Source organism: Pygocentrus nattereri, chromosome 12, assembly GCF_015220715.1.
Source record: "Pygocentrus nattereri isolate fPygNat1 chromosome 12, fPygNat1.pri, whole genome shotgun sequence".
NCBI lineage: Eukaryota > Metazoa > Chordata > Actinopteri > Characiformes > Serrasalmidae > Pygocentrus > Pygocentrus nattereri.
Window position 1 is genome coordinate 8509589 of NC_051222.1, and position 25249 is coordinate 8534837.

The 25249-nt window shown below is 38.1% G+C and overlaps 2 protein-coding genes across 4 annotated transcripts; both read right to left on the reverse strand.

Moving 5' to 3' along the window:
- Positions 1–435: 435 nt before the first annotated feature.
- On the reverse strand, positions 436–7775 carry LOC119264570. 2 transcript variants are annotated; one of them, XM_037543111.1, is made up of 18 exons: positions 7252–7775; positions 6168–6493; positions 5919–6033; positions 5749–5811; positions 5274–5657; positions 5076–5174; positions 4768–5000; positions 4080–4258; positions 3878–3971; positions 3388–3735; positions 3203–3265; positions 3039–3093; positions 2846–2937; positions 2636–2750; positions 2448–2558; positions 2000–2167; positions 907–1059; positions 436–766 (listed from the first exon to the last, which is right to left on the reverse strand). In XM_037543111.1, exons 2-18 carry the CDS (start codon positions 6252–6254, stop codon positions 561–563), a joined length of 2565 nt encoding a protein of 854 aa, XP_037399008.1. In that variant the 5' UTR covers positions 6255–6493; positions 7252–7775; the 3' UTR covers positions 436–560. The 2 variants fall into 2 exon arrangements, with proteins under 2 accessions (XP_037399008.1, XP_037399007.1); XM_037543110.1 differs by lacking the exon at positions 7252–7775 and having other exon boundaries at positions 6168–6902.
- Positions 7776–10410: 2635 nt separating this feature from the next.
- LOC108416171 (interferon-induced protein 44-like) lies at positions 10411–19365 on the reverse strand. Of its 2 annotated transcripts, XM_037543112.1 has the most exons (7): positions 19285–19365; positions 17856–17894; positions 17228–17261; positions 14681–14824; positions 13593–13764; positions 11832–11932; positions 10411–10993 (listed from the first exon to the last, which is right to left on the reverse strand). In XM_037543112.1, the coding sequence occupies exons 3-7, from the start codon at positions 17246–17248 to the stop codon at positions 10832–10834; spliced, it is 600 nt and encodes a 199-aa protein (XP_037399009.1). In that variant the 5' UTR covers positions 17249–17261; positions 17856–17894; positions 19285–19365; the 3' UTR covers positions 10411–10831. The 2 variants fall into 2 exon arrangements, with proteins under 2 accessions (XP_037399009.1, XP_037399010.1); XM_037543113.1 differs by lacking the exon at positions 17228–17261.
- Positions 19366–25249: the final 5884 nt, after the last annotated feature.

The window sequence follows — 25249 nt, forward strand, 5'->3', positions numbered from 1 at the left end:
TATTATTGTTATATGTCATACTTTTCTTTGTTCATTTTATGTCATTTGAAGCGTCTATTAATACACTTTCTTTTTTTTTTTACAGTTAATTTAAAGTAAAACACTAATTGCAATTCAGAACATAACATATCTTCCGGGATGATGGTCAACCCCTTGTTATTCCGAGTGCCGATCGTGATTGTTTTTTTCCAGTGTCAATCAAAATACTCTTCTCTTCCATTGTGCGCTCTTTAGCTGAATCTCAAACCGCGTACTACAACACTAGAAAGCAAGCCTAAGTAGTGCACTACGCCAACGGCCGCTACTATTTAGGCAAGTCTCGGTTGGAATTCGGCTGTTGATTCGCTTTTCATTTGAGAAAAAGAACTAAGCACGAATTATAAGTTAAATTCTTAATTCTTAAATTCGTAGCTCACCTTTCATAAAACGGTCGTAAGGTCGAATGGACGTAAGTCGAGAACTACCTGTAAATGATGTGGTGATAATGCACCACATCATGCACCATAAGCTGTTTTGAAGCCCAAAGAACTAGACATGGGTATTTAATAATCTCAATGTACTTATGAAGAATCAATGTCATTGTCATCATCAGATGTGTCCTCCACATCTGACACTTGTTCCTCCCTGTCCTCAGACAGCATATCTTGGGATGTCATTTCTCCATGAAGAGCCAAGCTGAATGATGCTTTTGTGTGATGTACTTGGGCATTCACAACACTCAATCTCCTCCTCAACATGCTGTGATATCCACAGTGTGCGCCATTGCCTAAGAATTGGATGAAAAAGCAGATTAACAACGCCCCCCACACCAGGTTTTGCTGAAGCACAAATAGTCCTTCAATCAAGTTGCATACTCTTGACTACATACTACAAAAATGCTATTAACTGCAATGATGAAAAACTTACTTTGGTCCAGCAGTAAGGTTTTTAGACTCCCAGCAACACCTATGAGGGAGTTCAAGTGCCTCCTCATCTCCTGAACTACAATTTGCTCCTCCTCTTGCATTCTCCTGATCACCATCACCTGGTCAAAGATGGCCTTCTTTGTTCTGAGATCAGCTGTTCATAGAAAGAAATAGAAATATGTAAGCTTACAGCAAGTCAGACCTGCCAACCTGGGAATTCTTTTTGAGTAGCAACTTCTTGCGGTGGGGTGGCACAGCACATCACAGCAAGGCACGGCACAAGGTCAGGTACATTTGCACTCGGGCAACAGGTATCAGTGAATGCATGCATAAAAAACAAAAACATCTCAATCCAATACTCGAACATTTCACAAACATTTCACTCGAGCACAGAAAGCAGTCGAAGGTGACACATGGCGTGCGAAGACAATCGAGAATGAAAAAGGCGGTTTGAGCGCAACATGATGATAAACACGCACGCAGGACTTCTTGCTGTGCTCACGAGTTTCACATTCACGCTCGCAGGGGGATATTTACACAAGCGAAATGCTAAAACTTAAAAAAAAAAAAGTTTATATTTTGCATCTTGTTTTTGAGTTGCCTAGTTTTGACATTGACAATTCACAATTCCCATATCCTGCCAGTTACCTCTGAAACTGTTTAGTACAGTCCTCCCTTTAAAACCAGTCACAGTATGAAGATGGACTGAGAGGGATGAAAACTAAATTCGTTACTTTCGTTTTGACGGCTCTCCGCTTGTAGCCTGTTTGAAGAGTTTAAAACTACCACTATGATTGGTCAAAGTCTTCCCAACTGGTTGCTGCCTAATGCAGTTACACCCATAGACAACCTGCCCAGTGCGCAAATGCACAGACAGTTGAACTCAAAGCCATCGATGGCTTTTCTCGTATTTTGAAGTGACAAATCGTAGCAGCGTAGTTTGATGTCTAAATGCGTATCTGCTACGCAAAATGCGTAAAGGTTGGCAGGTCTGGCAAGTGCTGGCTCTACCTATTAAGCAACACAAGCAGTTATTTAGGATGTATTTAGTATGCAAAAGCTACATTTGAGCTCTGTATTGTACATGTTCTTACTGGGTCCAAGATAAGTCCAGGACCACACAAAATTTTCAGTCAAGAGAAGCTCATCAACAGCAGGCAGAATGATGTCCGTCTGTTCACGTAGCTCTTCAATAGCAGAAGATAAAGCTGCCTTTTCCTCTGCAATTTTCTGGCGCAACTTATGTCGTCTCTTGTTGCTGTCTGCGAAAGAAAATATCAGTCTACTTATTCAAAGTTTACTTAATCAATATCACTATTCACTTTCACTTCACTGGAGAAATAGGCTGACAGTATTTTGTTGTACTGTACAATCCTATATAGGCATAATGACAATAAAGTTGACCTGAATTGAATATAAAGACCTGAATAACATGCACAACAATATTTACATAATTTACATGATGTTATGTTTAGTACATTACAAAAGAAAGAAACAATCAGTTGGCTGAAAGAAAAATTGCTAAATAATGAGGAATCATACCTGTCTGACGGTAAAGGCGATGTTTCCTCTGCATGACACTAAGGTACAGTCCTTCAATTTTCTTCTTCAGAATGACCTCCCTTGAGGCTTCACCCTCCAAACTAGAATTTGCTATTAGGAAAAAGTGACTTTAGAATAAAATATTACTGAATAAGGACACAAGATCAATATTTACTTCAGTATATTACCTTCAGGCCAGTGTTGCACCTCAGTGACCCACTGTTGGATAACAGCATCATCAATCCTTAACTCAGCTTTGAGCTCCTCCAGCTTAAGCTTATCATCTGCCACTCTCTGGACGGCCTTTAATATTACCAAATCATATCACCAAACATTTTTCAGTATTCAGTAACATTTTAAAAGCGTTAAGAACAGTTCCAGTCAGTTAAATGGGGTACCTTAGCATATCTTTGGGCCAATATTTTGTCCATGTTACTCATTTTCTTTTTGTTCCACCCCATTGCCAGAACTGTGAGCATGTCTGTTCTTCCTGTAAACAAAAAGTTTGAAACATTTAACTTCATTGTAATTTCAATGGCTGTGTATCACAAATACATGTGATGGGTTTATTGTATACCAAAAAATACTTACCACCTTTAGACATGTATTTTGTGGAGATAGCAGCCCTGGACAGGAAGCTATTTACCTAACATAGATATAAATGTCAGTAATTTTTCATTATCATGCTCGAACTATCAAGTCTCATTACAACCTCTACACTTCAACAGCTACATAGTGCTTTAAATTATCTTTACCTGCTCCACTTCCTCACCAATGGTATTGCCAGCGCCTTCTTGATTGCGTCCACCCCATTTCAACTGTAACACAGTTTTTGAGAAATCTTGGGAATAGTTTTCAAATTGATTTAAAATTCATATTTTGGTTTGTTTAGCCAACAGTTTTCACATAGCTGTTGAGATTTTATACAACCTTTGCTTACCTCACATGTCCAGGAGTGTGCTTTGGCATGCATCACTGAAAGAAGTGGATGCATCTCCAATAGTCCCTGCAGTTCAGAGCACTTATTGGAGACCTTTTCCAAATACGGATAATACTTGCATGCCACATCTGAACAGAAAAAGGAAACATTTGAGGGGGACAGTTCCTTCTGCAGATACAGAGGGTAAGCATAAATCTCCCCTCTGAACATATTCAGTGCTCTCAAAAGCACCCCATGCCGGCACACAGCGATTTCCAGCCCCACCTCATCAATTTTTGAGGCAGATTTCCCAGAATGCTCTTTTGCAGCTGTCCATTGTGATGATCCGCACATTCCTTTCCCAGGAGTCTATAATTAAATAAAACAGCACAAAAATGCAAGGATTAGAAAAGAAAAACGAATGTGTTACACAAATAAGTAATTAATTTAAACAGATCAATGAACACAAAATATAAATTCTTAAAAAAAAAAAACATTAGTGTACATTTACATGTTTGGTTGCCTGCTGGATTTGAGCAACAAAACTTGACACCTCCTCATCTCTGGCCAGGAAGGTGCCATCAAAAAGTCCCTTTGTGGCACTTCTGCACAATAGAAAAAGCTAGATTTCTGTAATGCTACAAACATGAACAGCTTTTGAAACAACATGTGTTCTGTTTGAAAAAAGAAGTATTCTGAACACAACTTCATACCCTGATGCATTCTTAAATCGGTATAATTTTCTATTTCCATCCACTGATACAGCATGCATTTGTGGTGAACATGCTGTACACCGGAAGGGCTCAACTTCCAACAGTTTGTCCACCTCATGCTGCGCGTAGCACCACTCCAGAAATGACCGCTGGAATGTGTCACCACATATTTTTCCGGTCTTGCAAAATAACAGAAAAAACACAAAGGTGATGAACTAATTGTACACATACATTTCTTCATTACATGTAATTAAAAAATACTTCAACACATTGTGTACCACACATTATACACCACACTGACGGCCAGAGTACAGCACAGTAAAGTAATTAGCTGATGAGTTAAACCAGGGGTGCTTGAGCAGGAATAAAATTACCAAACTGTGCAAAACTATCAGGGCATCCAGGTCCAGAGTTCCTTACCTCAAAATATAACAAGAACCACCAACACATTTTAACCTGTAAATGGGCATGTAAAAACCTCATGTGGGCATTTTTCACCCCAACCAAGGTTGCATACCTTCTATGTACAAATTAGAGAATAATGTAAAATAGATAAATGTATTCTACAGCACCTTTAAACAAATAGAAATAGGTTCTGCTTGATTGGAAAGACCATCTGCAGCCACAGTGACCCTTTGTGGATAAGACTGGCCCTGATCTACAACAAAGAAATATGATGCACGCTTACTCTGCCAAAATACTTTGTTCTTTCATCAAGCATTCCAATAAATGCTTGACGAGAAAGCCCAGGAGCCAGCTGCTTCAGATCCTGGAAAGACTGGAACAGGTCTACATGGAAGATGGTCTGGTGGTTGATGGTAGCAGGCCAATATCCACATTGTACTAGTTCATCAAGTCCAGTGGTCCAGCTTTTCATGCACTGAGAACAGCTCAATGTTGGCAAATTTAGTTGGTACCGTCCTGAAATCAAAAAGAGCTGTGTAAGCAGCATGAATTCAGTCGTTTGCATTTAATTGAACTGAACCAAGTACTTACCATTAATTCCAACAAGGATGACCTCTTTGCCACAGGTCAGCTTTAGCTGACTGGGAGAACAGGTACACTGTTGAGGTAGACGAACCGGCAACAGTCGAACTAAAACACAGAAGAAAAAAATTAATGGCAACAAAATTAATCAGAGCTGAAAAAACAGATGGCAAACACATTGCACAACTATTTAAAAGAATTTAAAACCTTCATGCTTTATCTGGTGTGACCCATCATTTTGAAGTTGAATGATCATGTTTGGGGCTAAGGGTTGATAGAATCCCTCAAACATGGCTTCTCGGTTATGGAGGATGTGCTGATGTATCTGTGTATCGCAGGAACTGCACAGGAACTGTCTTGGCAAACAATCTCTGCACCTCACAACAGATGTGTTTTGCAGGCAGATGTCACAGATATAGGTGTCTGTGTGCTCTGCGAGAAATATGTTTTTAACCATGGCTGATCTAGAAGCATTCCACTTCTCTGAGCTTTGAGCTTGCCGTTCAGCCCAGCTTAGTGGCACAGTGCCCTTCTCTTGTGGAGGAATGTCCCTGAGAAGGTCTTGCAGTGCATTAAGTTCTTGAGCACTATCTGTAAATGTAAGACAAAAAATATTACTAAATTATTAAATGTGTGACTAACAGTTAGGTATGTATAATCTGTGTAACAGATTTCTACTGACCATAAGGTGTTGGCTCAGGCTGCTGAAATACTGGTTCAGCCACTTCAGAACTGCTCCTTTTACCTGAGTTTGGAACAAAAAGCAATGTGAGACCAAGGTACATTTTCATTATTAAACTATCAGAAGACCTGTACAATTCAAATTTAGAGACCAAAAAGAACATTTATTACGTGTAGTCGAGTTATAAGTCTTTGGGGGAAATTTTGGAATAATTTGTCCTGAATTATCCCTCTGTCTCCAACTAACAACACCAGATACGGGTTTTGCCGACCTTCTTTTCTTTGCCTATGATTGTAAAATAAAAATTAGTACACATACCCAGGCTCATTAAACTGCTTCAGTAAATATCCATAATAAAGATCATGCCATGCTCATACTGTTACCACAACATGTAAAAAGAAAAAAAAACACAGTATTACCAATTTTGGATTGAGCTCTGCTGCAAGTCTCTGTGCTTCCTGAAGAAGCTTGTGGAATTTATTACCAGAGTCTCCTTCAGAGTCCATGGTGTAAATGAAGGCAAAAATATGACACCTACAGATACACAGACAGACAACAGATGCACACACACAGACAATGCAGACAGATAAACAGGTAGACAGATAAACACCAAGACAGACAGACAGATATATGGATGGATGAATGGATGTATGGATAGACAGACAGACGAGTGGCTCTTAAAAGTGCCGTTGGGTCGCTATAAAGGATAGAGAGATAGATGGATGTGAGGAGGGATCTGAAAGGTCTGTGAAAAGAAAAAAAAAGATGTCAAAACATTTAATGTTACCATATAATTTTTCGGAGCATATTGCAGATACTGTCAGTAATAAAAGTAATTAGGCCTCTCCAACTAGATTTGGTAGAGCACAGTGTGTGAAATGTTTAAAAAAAATATCATTGTGCGTTTATACTCTGAAAATATTTTAACTCATTTATTAAATACTACCACGTATCATGAAAACTTCTTACTCATGTTTTCACAATTCACATATCAACCAGCTCTAGCTGTAATGTCATTTCTATATCATTCATTAATGGACATACAGTTTGAGTAATGTTAGTGTAGACCTGTGGATTATTTAGGTATACATATTAGGCACATGCTCTAATTAGGCCAGCTCTAATGCTAGCTAGCAAAGAACATTTTCACCTGTTAAACACTGACACGCATTCTTAGCATGTCAAAAGTAAACTACTACATGGTGCACAGGGCAACATAACTTTATAGAAATTGCGATACTTACAAAAGGAAGAGTGATTAAAATCTCAAGTTTATTAAAGGCATGCTAGCTAATCTAAGCTAGTTTACTAGTTTAGCTAGCAGCATGACCAGCTCTGTGCACATTTGTCTTATACTCTTGGGATGTTAAACCGAGCTCCTACTTAATATTGCATTTTATTTAAGTTTATATTAATGAAAAAAAACTGTTAATGTATTCAGAATTGCATGTGTCTGTTATTAAAACGAAGTCAAGTTAAGCACCGGACTGCTTACACACTCACCGTGTGGAGGGAAAAGCGAGCTGTGGTTCCGTGTCCAGAGGATCGGGCGGAAGTGCACACAGTCCGAAAGATGGGGGGCGCTCACTTTCACTTCAATGCATTAGCTTTCATAAATGAGGCTGTATGAAATGTAGTGCCCTAACTTAGACCCTCCCTTAAACGATCTTTGCTTCAAAACCTTGATATCGATGGTCGCAATCGCGCTCAAATTGGATAGCAACCTTACCAATGCAACCAGAACTTCACAGTAAGAGTCTTTGTCTGAGCACATTCTTGTTAACTAAATACATACATATATTGGGATGTTTCCATACGTGGTCTATTATGAATGAATTCCTGTTACAAGTGAGGTTAACTAAAACGAACAAGAATGACTAAAAGTAAATTCCTTTGTTAAATTGGCAACCTCGCACATCACTTCTGAAGATGTAAAATCCATCATTATTTGAGCTTGGATACTAATCAGTTCATTTAGGCATATCAGAACCTGAGAAGAACCAGAAACAGAGAATAAAAGAAGGAATACGTTTATGTGAAAATTACGTTTGTCTCCACACATCAGAAAAAAGTAGCCAAAAACAAACCGAACAAACCCTAAACTATGAAACTATTAAACTCTCATAGTTTATTAATTAATAACAGAATTATTAATAATATATTAATTACTAATATTAATACTATTATTATTATTAATTAATAATAACGTGTGTGCTCATTGGTGTGTATCTCCGTCCCTTACTCTGTGGCAGGCCTGAACATACTGTGCTCCAGTGTATAGCACGCTTATATTTACCTCAGACATCATTGCTCAGGAAGGGTTTTAATAAAGCGATTATGTTGGTCTTTTTAGTGAAGAATTCTGACCGAATCCCACTGTATTCTGGGCATTCGCTCAGTAAGTGCATCTCTCTCTATGTCTCTCTCTCTCTCAACTCGTAAAACGTCAAATGTCTCATCTTTTTTTAGCGTTTGCGTTAATATACTGTACAGAGTAGATACTACGATCAGTTTGGACACCTAAATATAGCCTAGGGATCGATTTTGTCGGGAATCGGCGAGTATTTACATGTATTTGATAGCGGCGTAACATTTGTACGCAGCTCTCTGCGTACGCATGAGTACGCATCCCAGTGTTTAGTTTTGCGTACGATTTCATACGCATAGGGAGTGAGACCGGGTTGAAACATACTACAGTACTAAAAATATGTGTGTGGCTGGGGACACAGCCATAACCAATGGCTTTCAATCATCTACCTCATTTGTTTTCAACTTATTTTCTCAAAAATTTGATTTACTAAGTGTAATTCATGCAAATTAAGCAATGCATTATGCATTAACACAATGACAACTTACAATACAAAGATTATACAGCACAAAACTGTTGAGTTTTGTTGGTAGTTAAGCTGTGACCTAATGAGAAATTAAACTCAGTTAACAATGTACTCAACTAATAATTGCTAGATATTTAATCACTTACTAATATAAAAATACCTAATATAGAAATTATGGCAATTTAGGTAAACACTAGAATATCATTTTCAACAATTTGTGACCCTCAATATAAAGTGTAACCATGATAAGTTATTAAACATACCTAAATGCACAGTAAATGCTATCACTAAATTTGTATTACATGCATTTGTTGAAAAAGCAGATGTGCTTTTGTTTTGTTTTGTTTTCTCTCTGAACAATTTAAATTGCACTTAAGTAGATTTAAGTGTGTAATTTGTAGAAATAATTAGAATAACTATATAGTATATACATTATGTACATTTACATTTACAGCGTTTAACAGATGCTCTTATCCAGAGCAACTTACAAGAAGTGCTTTGTCTGTCTAGAGAAAGTATCTTTGCTAGTTACCAGTAGGTTAGAGAGAAAGATGGTCCTGAGCTCAGATACTGCAAGAAACTAAAGTCACAAAATGAACAGAGTTAAGCACAGAACTCTGTGCAATACACTACACTACACTATAATACACTACAATACACTACAAAACAATACACTACAATACACTATAATACACTACACTACACTACAATACACTATAATACAATGAACTACAATGCAGGGCAATACAATAAAATACAATATAATACAATAGTGCAGCACGATATATTGCAATCAATATGTAATTCAATGCTCATTTAAGTGCTGTGTAAAGAGATGAGTCTTCAGTCTGTGTTTGAAGACAGCGAGAGACTCTACTGTATGGGAGTTCATTCCTCCACTTGGGTGCCAGTACAGAGAACATTCTAGACGCTTGTCTTCCACGTGTATCGAAGGGTGGCGGGTCAAGGCGATCTGTACTTGAAGCTCGAAGTATACACTTGGAATTATATGTATATACTACTGGTCCATTTCTCTATTACATATTGAAGTATACTATAAGTAAAAAGTAGACTATCAGTAAAACTAAGTAAAATTAAAAACTAGACTATCAGTAAAACTAAGTACAATTAAAACAAGACTATCAGTAAAACTAAGTACAATTAAAAACTAGACTATCAGTAAAACTAAGTACAATTAAAAACTAGACTATCAGTAAAACTAAGTACAATTAAAACAAGACTATCAGTAAAACTAAGTGCAATTAAAAACTAGACTATCAGTAAAACTAAGTACAATTAAAAACTAGACTATCAGTAAAACTAAGTACAATTAAAACAAGACTATCAGTAAAACTAAGTACAATTAAAAACTAGACTATCAGTAAAACTAAGTACAATTAAAACAAGACTATCAGTAAAACTAAGTAGAATTAAAAACTAGACTATCAGTAAAACTAAGTACAATTAAAACAAGACTATCAGTAAAACTAAGTACAATTAAAAACTAGACTATCAGTAAAACTAAGTACAATTACTTTTTTGTTCTAAATGAATTTAAGAAATTGTTCAGACACAAATGTTTCAGTATTGACTCTTTTGGTAGTGACAATATTTTCTCATTTTGAGCAGAACTCAAAAACACTAGCCAGGTACACAGCTGTGGGCACCCTACTTGGGGATTTTGGGAGTTGGAGGCTTGCGTGGTGCAACCCCACTTTTTAAAAATTAATTGATAGTATATGTAAATGTTCTACTTTATTCCATACTGCTGTGTTTGGTCCACCCAAATATATATGCAAATACCCTAAATGAAACATTCATGCTGCACTTTAATCAAACAATCATTATTTTATTAAGTATCACTGCATGGCAAGAGCATACATCATAGATTCATTTTCACTCATGGTTTTAGTAGGTGAGTTTTATGTGATGATTAATATGTGAAAAGTTAAAATTGACACAATTCATGATTTTTCATTTTTTCTATTTAAATGTAATCTAAATACCATGAATACATACAGGTAACATAAAGGTAAAAATAACGGTACATTTAATGCGGTTATGTTTCTTTATATGTTGTACAATATGCAGTATCATTATCTTTGTAAAATAAAACAGATCTTGATTGAAAGGCACTGATGCAGTTACACTACTGAATTGCAGATTATATAGGTACTTCATAGTCTGCAAGCTGCCTACTGACACTCCAGTGAAACGTTGCTGCGCATTTCTCAATGTTCTGTTAGGAGTTACAGGGATGCAACATAGTCATTAGCAGCACTGACAATGTGGCGTAGTGCTAACATAATGAGGATGTCTGTTGGATCATTTGTGTCAGATTCATAACAGTAGTTCTTGACTGGGAAGATAAACTTCACAGGAGCTCCAATCAGATTAGAGCACTGGTTGATCTGAACACACACATTCAGAGAGGGAGAGAGAGAGAGAGAGAGAGAGAGAGGGAGAGAGAGGACAGGAAGAGGTCATCAGTAAATGATAATGGAGCTTCACAATGCAAAGTTACTTATTTCCATCTATTCTCAATTATTGCATCACATCAAATACTAACATCAGTTTTTTTTTTCTATTACCTTGATATGAAGGCCTACCTATAGACAATGTGTTACCCAGGAACAGATGAGGTAAACATACTGAGATCACACAGAATCAGGGCTAAGAAAAATACACATTTGGCAAAAGGCTCTAAAATGTTTTTACTTACAAAAAACTCACATTACAACAAATATATCTTTATACAACATTTAGCGTTTTTTTTTTTACTTTATTTTTTTATTAACAACTAGAATTTAAGCATTTTATTTTGTAACTCAAGCATGTAAAGGATCCTAACATTCTGTCGATTTGTAGATTAATCCCTGACCCTCACTCTAGAAGGACATACAGCTGTCTTGGCTTTATCCTTTTTTTTTCAAACGAGCACTGTGAGATTATGACTATGATTTATGACATAAATAAATAAATTGTGGCTTTTCTTGAAAAGTCTTGCTTAGTGGCCCCAAACTTAGTAATGGAAACCTGGTTCCAACCCTAATCCATGTCCATGTCCTAGTCCATGACTGGCTGGATCAGATGCATTCATATTAGGTTAATTAAGGGGGTTGCAGGTTGGAACTAAACTCTGCAGGAAAGTAGGTCTTCGGGAGGAAGGTTGGTAAACACGGGTGTAGCAATTAAGATTAATATCTGCGCCTCTGTAATCCAACCAGATGAGGAATATCAGGAGCTCACCTTTTCATGAATTTTCTTGCTTGTGTAGGTCTTTTTCAGATCTTTTTTAACAAGGGGGCAGACTTCATCAATCTTTGTCAAAAGAATGAATTGAGGAATGTCTGTAATTCACAACATCCATTCAGAATCATTAGAATTCCATTAGATTTTATACATTTCTAATAATTATTGTTTATTTTCTCATCCACAGTTGTTAAGTACTGCTATAGTATGTTATTCCTCTCTTTTCTTATATTTTCATTTTCCCTGAATGTTGTTGTACTTATATTGTACTTAATTGCTCATAATTAATGTACAGTTGTACACCGATCAGACATAACCTTGTTTCTACACTCAGTGTCCATTTTATTAGCTCCACTTACTATATACGCTCACTAGCCACTTTATTAGGTGCTTTTTAACACAAATAGCTAATCAGCCAATCACAGGGCCACAACTCAGTGCATTTAGGCATGTAGAGGTGGTCAAGACAACTTGCTGAAGTGCAGACCGAGCATCAGAACGGGGAAGAAAGGGGATTTAAGGGACTTTGAACGTGGCGTGGTTGTTGGTGCCAGACGGGCTGGTCTGAGTATTTCAGAAACTGCTGATCTACTGGGATTTTCACGCTCAACCATCTCTAGGGTTCACAGAGAACGGTCCGAAAAAGAGGAAATATCCAGTGAGCGGTCAGTTGTGTGGACGAAAATGCCTTGATGATGTTTAAGTTTAAGTGATACTGTTTTGATCCCACAACTGGGGAAATTCCATCTCCGCATTTAACCCATCCATGCAAGTGAAACACCACACACACACTAGGGGGCAGTGAGCACACTTGCCCGGAGCGGTGGGCAGCCCTATCCACAGCGCCCGGGGAGCAATTGGGGGTTAGGTGTCTTGCTCAAGGACACCTCAGTCATGGACTGTCGGCGCTGGGGATTGAACCGGCAACCTTCCGGTCACAGGGCCCTAACCTCCAGCCCACGACTGCCCCAAGTGTGTACCTAATAAAGTGGCCGGTGAGTGTAGATGCACTTTGTAGTTCTACAAAGTGGTAAATGGACCATTCTCAGTCCAGCAGTGACACTGAGCTGTTTAAAAACTCCAGTTACAAATTGCACTTACTATATAAGTGGAGCTGATAAAAATGGGCAATGAGTGTAGAAACAAGGAGGTGGTCATAGTGTTTGGTGTGATTGGTGCATATGTCTGTCACAGATTAGTAATGTGGTGATGGGCCCAAGTGCATAGTGTGGAAACTTGTTTGTGTTGTATTGCAAGGGAGGAAACATGGCAATTTGACAAGAGGGGGAAAACAACATTTGTTTGCAGAATGTCATAAAGCGCTCACACTAAAATAAACTGGCAGAGTAGCATAAACTGGCAGAGTAGCATAATCTTGATCATGCAGTTATATTATCAGTAAAAACACAAATAATGGATGAGACTCAATATTGAGTCATACTGAGTGTTTATCATGAGAATGAGAAAAAATGAGAAAGAAATCTCAACAAATAGTCCAGACAACAGTGGTCCTATGGTCCAGACTGACCACTAATGAAAGACTAGAGGTCATAAGTCAAGCACACTGAAAAGACTATGAAATGATACTGAAATCCTAAAACATATAAAGATGTTTTTTTTTTCAGCCAAGATGCTTGTATACCTGCCATGTTTGCATTGTTTTGTGGTAGAAATGGTTTTATTTTTGTCATGCTGAAAAAAACTTATTAAATAGCATTTTAATACCTAAAATCACTTACCATAAATAACATTACTTACCAATGTCATTGGCTTGTTCTTTGACTGTTTTCATCTTATTGATGATAGACTGATCCATTAGAGAGAGGCTGTTTGCTGACACAATGGTCACCAGACAGTGAACTTTATCATCTGGGCTGGGGTTACTAACATAGTTACGGTCACCTTCTGTCAGAGGAGTGTCAGGATTAAACTGGAAGAAAGGGGCACATTTGTTTTTATGTGGTATCTGAATATCACAACTGTTTAAACCCTTAAAATCCCTTTAAAAAGAGGGATGTCCAAGAGTTGGAATTAAAGGTAATAAAAAATTAAAGGTAATAAAACATTATGCAAAAATCTTAGACGCCTGAGAAAAAAATACATTTAAAATACTATTTGAATGGTAGTGTGTATTTGCACAGAAATTATAATGAAATGCACTTAATATTAATATAACAGGTAGTAATTTGTGTATAGCAGGGTGTTAGCTTATCCACTTCTAAATCTCTTCTTGTGGCAGCTCAATATTATTTGTAGCTCTCATCCAATATCTGTGCTTTAGAGCGATGGCTTGAGGGCATCAGTGAGAAATTGGGAATCAAATCTCTGTTCTAACCAGCTCATAAGCTGTAAATTAATTTTTGAAAACAAACTAAACTGCTAAACTTGTGTTTATTTAAATTGTAATTATATATGCAAAAAACACACTTCCTGCCTGAAAACATGGTGTGTAAGACTTTTGCACAGCAATGTATATAAAAACTAAGCCAACTTAACAATAACAATAAAAAAAGTTTGGGTTTTTTTGCCTCATATCTCCAAAATGATAACTTTACAGGAAAAAAAAATACTTCTAGTAAGTCAATTGAACTTTTTTCAAAGTAAATTTGGGTCATTTCTTTTAGTTTGTTCATCATGAAATTTACACACAATGAAAAAGGCAACAGATATTTTCAAATTATATAAAAAAAAACTTCTTTTTTTGTAATATTCCATAGACAATGTTTTTTAGATACATGTTTCCTGCTTTTTTCTGATAATGAAAAATAAATAATGTGGCTATTTTGACAGGAAATTAATTAAACAAAAATCGGTCTCTGATTGTTGTATAAACATTCTAAACATACCTTATATCCTTCTTTCACATGGCCCAATAGGACACTGATGACATCAGCTGTTTGAACTCCATCTTTGTTTTCAAGGCCCATGACATCATTCATGACAAATGGTAAAAATCCACCATTTACATTTTCGATTTTGTAGGTCTTGTACTGTAGAGGTACAAGATTGTACATAAGCACAATTCAGGTTGATGTTACATTTTACAACAGTGTATCTTAAGTTTGCTCCTGGCAACCTACAGCCCTGCACAGCTATTCCTGGCCCAAAATGTCTGATTGATTATAATAAGTTGATGAGCTAGATCAGATGTATTAAGTTAACAGATACTACAGTGCAACTGCTTTGAATGGTTGGAAAAAAGTAGAAATTAAACATATAGGAATGCTACTGTAATCAGAAGAGCTGCACTGTTTTCATTCACTGCTCTTTCCACATGCAAGGTTTTTGGATTTGTGGTTTTCCCACCAAAGTATGTGACAGTTGTGAAATTGTGGGGTGTGTTTTTTGCCACCGAAACGTCTGTTTGATATTTTGATTTGTGAAGAGTAGAGAATTAAAGCAGCTTTTTAAAAGGCCATCTGTAATAGATTTACTTCAGTGTTTAGGTCATTGTCTCACTGCATCACCTATCTGCATTTAGCTGGTGGACAGCCACCCTGAAGTGACCCTATAGGATACCTTGATAAATTTAGGAATTTATTTTTCCCTCAATGATGTCAGTCCAGGCCCAGAGACAGGAAATCATGGTGCCCTTTGACACCATATGTAGTGCTGTGTGTTCGTCTCACACAATTCCACCATTTCAAACTAGTTTCATCAGTCATGGGCACTATTATGAACAAAGATGTTAATCAGTATAAATGATTTTTTAATGCTCTGCACTTCTAGAAAGACTAGACACAGTACTTAATCATCTTAATTTGTAGATTTGTCTAACTACAGACGGGCAAATATCTAATCTGTCTGGGGTTTTGTGTAAAACTTTGCAACTCTAACTTTATGCAAATCAGCAGTTATTGACGCATGTCTCTGATCTCTTTTTTTGCTTGGCATGGTTCACATAAGCAGGTTTTCATGGCAAACTCAAAATGGTTGAGTGGGTTTATAAGCCAAAATATGTATGTGAACCCCTAGGCTAATGATTTGGACAAAAGCTATGTGGAGTCAAGGCCGGGGGCCATATCACAGAAAATTCTTGTTTTTTTCTTAACTCAAGATCTGACATATCAAGATAAGATTTTTCACAAATTTGTATTACAGAAGAAAATTTGATCTTCATTTAAGAATCATATCGTACAGCATCTCTTCTTATCTCAAGTTAGTAAATCTTAACTTACTCGATTGAAGTCGACAATCAACTGTTGTGTATGTTACCTAGCAACCAACCCTATGCACACAGCTGAATCTAGTAAACATGTAATCAAGTTAGTAATCCAGACAGCTAACATTAGCTGCCATTACTAGAGTAAAAAAAAACCTAAAGTGTGATAAACTGAGAGTTAAGAATATTGTGTCAGCGCTTTGTGCTGTTTATCAGAGTCACTGCTCCACAGTTTCAGTTTCAGTTTCCCAAACACATTAGCCTCATAACAAACAGACACATGTTCAGCTCTGTCTCCTAATTATTCACCACCATCACTGTAATATTATTTCTGATAAGTTTTTTATCAAGAACAACAGGCGAAGGCAATAAGATAAGATTATAGACTTAAGAACTGTTGTTCTGTACTGGTTTCTGTCCCAACGTCAGTCTTAACTGAAGTTGCCATGACAACACAGCAGATCTTAGACTTGAAGAATTTTCTGTAATATGGCCTCTGATATTTTTAGATGACTTTATACACAAACACAGGTAATGCCAAAGGGTTCTCATACTTTGTCTTTCTTAAAAGAGCTTAAATATAAGCAGTAGCAGAAGATGTTGCTAATTTTTTTGGTGTAACTTTTGCCTGAACATGATGCCTCCCCAGCTCTGTTTTTAATTTCATGTTGGAAAGCACTGTCAACAGAGTTGATGAAACAGGACTTTCCCACTCCGATTTGTCCATGCAGAAGGATTCTGAGATGGCTGACATCTGAACTTCTGATTTTGGTATTCCTCAGCTCACCCTCAAGTCTACCTCTTCCACTGAAAAACATTACCTGTATGAAGAACTTACAAGTATATGATGACCTTTATTTGTACTATTAACAAAACACAGCAGAATTAACCATTTTAGTGAGGTTTGGCTGTTACTGTTGCAACATTAGCACACTATTTGAAAACAATTGGTCACTTTTTGGTCACTTGGTCAAAGAAAAGCTTCTGGTGCAAGGTATAGAAATATTGCTATTATGTAGCCTAGTAATTGAGCTGATATGATAATTTAAAATAAATTTGAGAGAACATAAGTGGACGTAGTTCATTTATGAATAAGACAGAGACCAGTTTTGGTGAGACCAGATAGGGTAAGGCAGCAAAGTCCAGTGTATAATGGCATCACCATCCCAAAAACCTTGCCCAAGACTGCTTTGGGATAAACAGTGAATCCAAATGCATAAACATTACTTACTTCCAGTCTACATTTCTCCATGGTTGTTTAAATTCTGTTCAATAGAAATAGTACATTTTAGGCCAAGACCGAATCTCATAATTATTGTAAAACAATGCAACAGGCAGTGTAGAAACATTTCACATTATAACTTTTAATAAGGGAGCTTTTAGAGGCACTAAACTCTTTAGACATCTGGTTCTTATCACCACCACTGTGGACAAGCCATCAAGTTTCTCTAGAACAGAACATTTCACAATAAATCACTGTGAAAGACAGTGTTGTATAGTAAATCACTGTTATTGGAAGAAAACCTCATATCTCCTTTACCTATTTTACTTTTAATGTAAGTCAATGGAACCAGACATTTTAAACTTGGGTCATTTCTTTTGGTCTGTTCATCATGAAATGTACAGACAATGCTAAGGGTAATATTTATTTTCATATTATGTCAAAAAACTGAACTGATAAACATCAAAAATGGAGATACAAGGTTTATTTTCTACAACAGCTAATTTATTTATTTTTTTCAGCCAACACAGTCTTTCACACACACACACACAGACACACACACACACACACACACACACACACATTGTTCAACTGCATAACACTTAAATCATTATTGAGAGAAGAGAAATATACCAACCTTTTGATGAGGATCCTCCCATTTTAGTCTCTTCCTGTTCTGTTGAAAAAAAAAAATTAAACCTCTGTGAAATGTAAATTTATTGAATAATGAAGTCACTAGCAAATATTTAGAGCCATTCATAATTAATTATATATCCACTTGACTTGATTACTGTAACAGACATGAGCTGTTACTTTATATACGTTAATATACAATTACCTTTTTAGTACTTTGTAATTATTTCATTTAAATCAAAAGTTTACATTTTATCCACTATTACAGAATTTATATATATATATATATAACTGCAGTGTGTCTCTGGTGAGCAGCTTATAAGCTTACAAAGTGAAAATGAAAGTGAAAATGAAAGAAGTCCCACAATCCACACACACACACACACACACACACACTTACTGGCCTTTACTCCCCCCCCCCCTCATGAAAACAAGGAAATCACACGATTTAAGGGAATGATATTCCCAGTACTGTGATATATATATATGTGCTTGTGCTCAGTATTTTATACTCTCAGCCTGAATGTGAAAGTAAATGACAAGCATAGGGGAAATTAAGCATTAGATCAAGAATAAATAAAAAAGGCTAATCAATTAAATTCAATACCTCTTTATTTATATTTATATACCGCCAAGATAAGTGAGATTTATTAGACATTTATTATTTATCTGACATTGAATAGAGAATAATGGTATGTCCAGTTAATGAGGAGAAAAACAAATACAAATCAGTCAAGTAGTCAGTCAGTCAAGTAGAATTTTACATCAGCATCACACATCAACACGTACTTTTAGAAACTATTAAAAACTGTTAAAAGTTGGGGAGAAATTAAAAAAGTGACATTGCATTTTTAAATATTTCTATATTATATTCAGGTACTGCAGGCTTTCAGATGACCTTGTAGCAGCCAAAGTCATCACGAAAATGACATCTGTTCTATTTTCCAAAATATTGCTGTTTTTCTTTGTTGAGCTAAAAGCTACCAAAACATCTCTGTCTCCTTCCATATCCTTTTTCTCATTCCAGCAAACGCCTATTTAATTCTTCTTCTTCTTTCGGCTGCTCCCTTTAGGGGTCACCACAGCAGATCATCTGCCTCCATCTTGCCCTGTCCACTGCCTCCTCTACTTTTACACCAACCATCTCCACGTCCACCTTCACTACATCCATAAACCTTCTCTGAGGTCTACCTCTTCTCCTTCTACCTGGCAGCTCCATCTCCAACATTCTTTGACCAATATATCCACTATTCCTCCTCAACACATGTCCAAACCATCTCAACCTGGCCTCTCTGGCTTTATCTCCAAACTGCTCCACCTTCACTGCCCCTCTGATCTGCTCATTTCTAATCTCGTCCAGCCTTGTCACTCCCAACGAAAATCTCAGCATCTTAGCAAACTCCTATTTAATTAGTGCTTTGAAATCTCCTTACCTCAGCGGTCAGGAGTATCAGCTGTTTCCAGAAGCCTCAGTGATCAGGGTGTGTCTGCTGCAGTGTCTCTGGTGAGCAGCTTATAAGCGTACAAAGTGAAAATGAAAGTAGTCCCACAATCCACACACACACTTACTGGCCTTTTTTACTTTCCCCCTCCTCATAAAAACAAGGAAATCACATGAGTTAACACTAGTCCTCCTGAGATTTCAAGATCCTCAGGACATCACCCCTCCTTCTTGCCAGCAATTAGCAGGACCATACATCACCCTTTATTATGTTAATTCACAGAGGAGGACTGAGACAGCAGCTCTGTGTGTGAACCTTGTTTGCTGGCTAGTTCACTTCGACCTTGCCAACAGTATGAACGACTGACTGAACAAACTAACGAAACAAAATTAAACTCGAACAAGGAAATGTTGAAATTATGTTAAACTGAAACAAGGAAATACTAGGAGTGTGTTTTATTTACACAATGAACAACGGAAATGCACAAGTAATTTCACCAAGTAAACGCCAAGAAATGGGTTGCAGTTTGTCTTTTGACGTAAATGGGTAAAAATAGCTGTCAATCAAAACAGGATTCAGCCTTTCGTCTCATCCTTCAATCATTTTGCAGAAGCTCCGCGTCCAGACCCACCCACAGCTCCATTCACCACAGAGACGCTCTGCGTTCGGGGGCGGGACAAAATCGTGGCATTTATCCAATGACCGGCGAGTTTCGAAGCAATGAAAAAAACGTCCCGTTTGAATGAGCGGTCCTGTTGAAGTGAAAAGACACTCAGCTTTTAACGCATTTGTAGTGAATGAAATGTTAACACAACTGAACATATTTGACATTTTAGGGCAAGCTGAGCTTCCCTGGCAGTCTTAGAGAAATCGCCACTGCTCCGTCCGTCGCTACTACGCGCCCTTGAATTATAACTTTTGAAACACGATTCTACAGATTCTCCGTCGCGCTGTCGGATCGGTAACATATACACTGGGGTTGTAACTTGAAGTTCACCTTCAAGTTGTGTCATGTTAGGTGCTTTGGGAGCTGTAGGAGCTTTCTGTGGGCATGGGGGGTTTCCACTTCCACCGCACTCCATATCATTACCAAGACAATGGGCGTTAATCGCTTCACAGCAGGGGAGTGGGCTACATGGTCGCTGGTTTCCCTTACGAAAATTTTCATAGCTCGCGGAAGATTAGTGTTAAGGGAATGATGTTCTCAGTACTGTGATCCTAGATGTACATCCTAGATTACATTACATTACATTACATTACATTTAGCAGACGCTTTTATCCAAAGCGACTTACAAATAATGTGGTACATAGAACAAACATAGTCAGGCCTTAAAGGAGGCCAAAGGGTAATAGCGGGGTAGAGAAGGGAAGGAGGGCAAGAAGGAGATGAGGTTGGTAGTGGTTAGATTTGCAAGAGGCGATAAGAGAAAGTGCTCCCTGAAGAGCTCTGTCTTCAGGAGTTTCTTAAACATAGCGAGGGACGCCCCTGCTCTGACAGCGGAAGGTAGCTTGTTCCACCATTGGGGAATCAAGTATGAGAACAGTCTCGATTGCTTTGTGTGAATGTTTGGCAAAGCTAAGTGACGTTCATTGGAGGATCGCAGCAGCCGGGCGGTGCTGTAAGCCTTTAGGAGTGAGTGCAGGTAGGAAGGAGCCTGCTCTGTTAACACCTTGTAGGCAATCGTAAGAGTTTTCAATTTGATACGAGCAGCAACCGGTAACCAGTGGAGCTCAATGAGCAGTGGGGTGACATGCGCCCATTTTGGTTGGTTAAAGACCAGACACGCTGCAACGTTCTGAACCATCTTCAGTGGTTTTACAACACAGGCCGGGAGGCCCGTCAGTATGGCATTGCAGTAGTCGAGGCGTGAGATGACCACTGCTTGTACCAAGAGTTGGGTGGCTTGTTGTTTTAGAAACGGCCGTATCTGTCTGATGTTGTACAGCGCAAAGCGGCAGGACCGAACCACCGAGGCAACATGGTGCGTAAAGGAGAGTTGGTCATCTACCATAACCCCCAGGTTCCTAGCAACCTTTGTTGGGGAGAGTGAGAGTGAGTTGATGGTTATGGTGAAGTTGTGTTGAATGGATTGTTTAGCTGGTATAACCAGAAGTTCAGACTTGGACAGGTTTAGTTGAAGGTGGTGTTCCTTCATCCATGCGGATATGTCCGAGAGGCACTGCGATATCCGCACAGAGATCGAGCAAACATCAAAGCAAACAAAGCAAACATCGACTAATACAACCAACAGAGACTGATACATCAAACAAAGACCGGCCAACACTAAGGGCAAACATAGGGCTTAAGTAACACAGGGAAAACGAGGGACAGGTGGAAACAATCAGGGGCGGAGTAACAAAACAAGGGGTTGGACTAGAACACCAAAACAAACCAAAACAAAAAAGCACATGGAGTGGGAGGAGCCAATTGTGACAGTACCATCCTGCTATGTTCTGTACCTTCTTGAAATAAAGTAAAGATGAAGGATATAACAGATGACGTGACTTCTTTATTCTTCAGGAAACAAACGCGCAACTGCAGGCGGCATGCTGCATAACTGTGTGCTGTCACGTGATACGCAGATCACATAAATGATGTACATCACACATCACTCCAGTTAAGAACATTGTTTATATAAGTGTGACAAACAATCAGTAGCATTTAATTTTATTTAAAAAATCTAACAGTTTCACATGATAAACAAATGTGTGATCTCAACACCCAGCATGTTTTAATTAACAATCAGTGTATTAATTAACCTCACGTACAGTGTTCCCAACTTTACATGCTTTGATTGTTGCTAGGAATTTTGAGTATTTACATTTGCTCTATAAGCCTTTGAGGTGCTTTAATGGTTCTGCAAGATCTCCTGACTTCCACTTGTGTCTCTGTTTTCCCATTAATTTCAGTTACAGGTGTCTTGTGTACCGGGCTGTCTAATCTGTGGTTTGTACCCAAGTTTGTTTCCTCTTCCTTATTCTGTTCTTTTTCAGGTACTTGCAGCAAATGTCTACGATTTCTCCTGTAGGTCATTCCCTCTTGTGTTTGGACCACATAGGACCTCTGAGCTACATTCTGTAGCACCTGAGCCTCTAGGCTCCAATGTTTTCCATCATGCAACCTCACTCTGTCATTTGGTTTTAGTTCCTTTAGTTCTTTTGACCCTATGTCATAGTATCTTTTCTGTGCGTTTTTTGCCTTTTGTTTGTCCATGACTATGTTCCTTTTTTCTACACTTTCTCTTTCGAGCAGTTGGGGCATGCGGGTCCTAAGCTTTCTATTAAACAGAAGCTCTGCTGGCGACAGGCCATGTGACAATGGAGTTGACCTGTAATTAAGCAGTGCTAAGTAAGGATCCGTTTTTGAATCCATTGCTTTCTTCAACAACAGTTTGACTATTTTTACTCCATTTGCAATGAGCCCATTAGACTGCGGATAATGTGGGCTTGATGTCACATGACTAAACTCAAAAGTCTTAGCAAACTTATGGAACTCCACGCAGCTGAACTGCGGTCCATTATCAGTCATGACTACGTCAGGAATACCATGACGTGCAAAAAATGATTTGATGTGAGTTATAACCTGAGTTGCTGTGGTCTCTCTCAACTGCACCATCTCAGGGTAGTGAGAGTAATAGTCTACTAGGAGTATGTAGTTTTTTCCATCAAGCTCAAACAAATCTATGCCCACCTTGCTCCATGCCCTATGCACCTTACTGACCTCAATCCACATTGGCTCCTTGCTCTGCTTAGCCCTGTATTTCTGACAGGTTTCACAAGACCTAATGACTCTCTCAATATCTCGACCCATACCTGGCCAGTATAACACTGCTTTAGCCCGTCTCTTGGATTTCTGCATGCCATGATGCCTCTCATGTGTTTTCAACATGTTATGCTGCAAGACCTTGGGAATTACAATCCTTGAGCCCTTGAATAGAATGCCATCTAACACTGACAACTCATCTCTGTAATGGTAGCATGGAGCAGGTACAGACTGTACTGACCACCCCTTTGTGATTGCTTTAATGACCTGTTTTAGGTCTTTAGTCCTCAGCTGTGGCTCGTGCAATCACAGTCCACATCTCATCAGAGACTGGACAGCTTTTCCTGACCAGATTTACATGTACTGTTTCATCATGTTCATTGTGTTGTACCGATACTGTGCTGTCATAAGCACGTGACAATGTGTCAGCAACTAACCGTTCTTTTCCAGGTTTGTATTCTAGCTGCAAGTCGTACTTTTGCATTTTCAAGAACAATCGCTGCACCCTAGGTGGTGTGTTGGCTAAGCCTTTTTTTGCTATTGTAACAAGAGGTTTATGATCTGTTTCTGCCCAAACTCTTCTGCCATATATAAATACATGAAACTTCTCACATCCATATGCAAGGGCTAATGCCTCCTTTTCTATCTGTGCATAGTTGCACTCTGAAGTCGTTAATGCCCCGAGGCATATGCTATTGGGCGCCACCTTGTGCCATATTGTTGCAACAACACTGCACCTATCCCTGCTTTAGAGGCATCTGCTGAAATTTTGGTGTGACGTTTTTCATCAAAATACTTTAGGACAGGAGCTTTCATAATTAGACCTTTCATGCATAGAGCTGGACCGGCTGAACATGTGGACAGAGTCAAAACGTGAGTACAACTGAAAGATATGGGCAAAACCAGCAATGGGTTCGCGTTGGAGCTAAACCCAAACGACATGCTACATACAGTTCTTTATTTTCATCCTCCACTCCGGCTAACATAGGCAAGGCAAGGCAAGTTTATTTATATTATATCTTTCATACACAACTGTCATTCAAAGTGCTTTACAAATGAAAAAATACAGAAAAATGTAATTAATGTAAATAAAATAAAATTTATGTAAATTAAAAAAAAAATTTAAAAACATAATTAAAACAATAGATTTAATTTAATCAAATTTAAAAGGAGATAAAAAATTCGAATAAAAATAAGAATCATGATTAAAACAATTGATATAAAAGAAGTTAAATGAATGAGCATAAGAGTGCCGTTACAGGATAAAAGTGGATTAAACTGAGCTAAAGGCCTGCTCAAACATGAAGGTTTTCATTCTGGATTTAAACGTGTCTAGTGTTGGGGCTCTTCTAATGCTCTCTGTCAACTGGTTCCATTTCAGAGCAGCGTAGTAGCTAAATGCCGCCTCTCCGTGTTTAGTTTTTACCTTAGGCTGCACTAACTGACCAGTTCCTGATGATCTGAGAGTTCTGCCCGGCTCATATTGCTGGAGCACATCTAATAAATATACTGGTCCTGCACCATTAAGACATTTATAGACCAGTAATAGTACTATCCTGTAACATACTGGTATCCAGTGTAGGGATTTAAGGATAGGAGTGATGTGCTCCCTTCTTTTACTCCTAGTGAGAACTCTGGCAGCTGCGTTTTGAATCAGCTGAAGCTGTTTGATTGTCTTTTTTAGGAGTCCAGTTAGGAGCCCATTACAGTAATCAATCCTACTAGAAACAAAGGCGTGGATGAGTTTCTCCAGGTCTGCTTTAGACAGAAAATCTCTGATTTTGTTGATGTTTTTGAGGTGATAGAAAGCTGATTTGGTGACAGCTTTGACATGACTGCTAAAAGTGAGATCAGAGTCCATTTGTACACCAAGGTTATGTACTAGTTCTTTAGATTTTAGGGCTCTCGAATCTAGATAGGCAGCTAGTCTGTGTCTTTCATTGCTATTCCCAAATAAAATAATCTCTGTTTTATCTTTATTCAACTGCAGAAAATTGTGTTTCATCCATTTGTTTATGTGCTCAAGGCATTTACACAGTGAGTCTAGGGGACCGTAGTCATTTGGGCAGAGAGCCATGTAGATCTGAGTGTCATCTGCATAGCTGTGGTAAGATATCCCATAAGTATGCATGATTTCACCTAGAGGAATCATATATAAATTAAATAAGAGTGGCCCAAGAATTGAACCCTGAG

Excerpts from the sequence above, each read along its gene's own strand:
- LOC108416171 (XM_037543112.1), bottom strand. The coding sequence starts at position 17,248 with ATGGAGAAATGTAGACTGGAA. Across the intron at positions 13,765-14,680 it reads ATGTGAAAGAAGGATATAAG|TTTAATCCTGACACTCCTCT; the intron begins GTATGTTTAGAA and ends CCTTTCTTCCAG. Across the intron at positions 11,933-13,592 it reads AGAACAAGCCAATGACATTG|ACATTCCTCAATTCATTCTT; the intron begins GTAAGTAATGTT and ends TGTGAATTACAG.
- LOC119264570 (XM_037543111.1), bottom strand. The coding sequence starts at position 6,254 with ATGGACTCTGAAGGAGACTCTGGTAATAAATTCCACAAGCTTCTTCAG. Across the intron at positions 5,658-5,748 it reads GCCTGAGCCAACACCTTATG|ATAGTGCTCAAGAACTTAAT; the intron begins GTCAGTAGAAAT and ends TTACATTTACAG. Across the intron at positions 2,168-2,447 it reads TCGCCTTTACCGTCAGACAG|ACAGCAACAAGAGACGACAT; the intron begins GTATGATTCCTC and ends TTTCTTTCGCAG.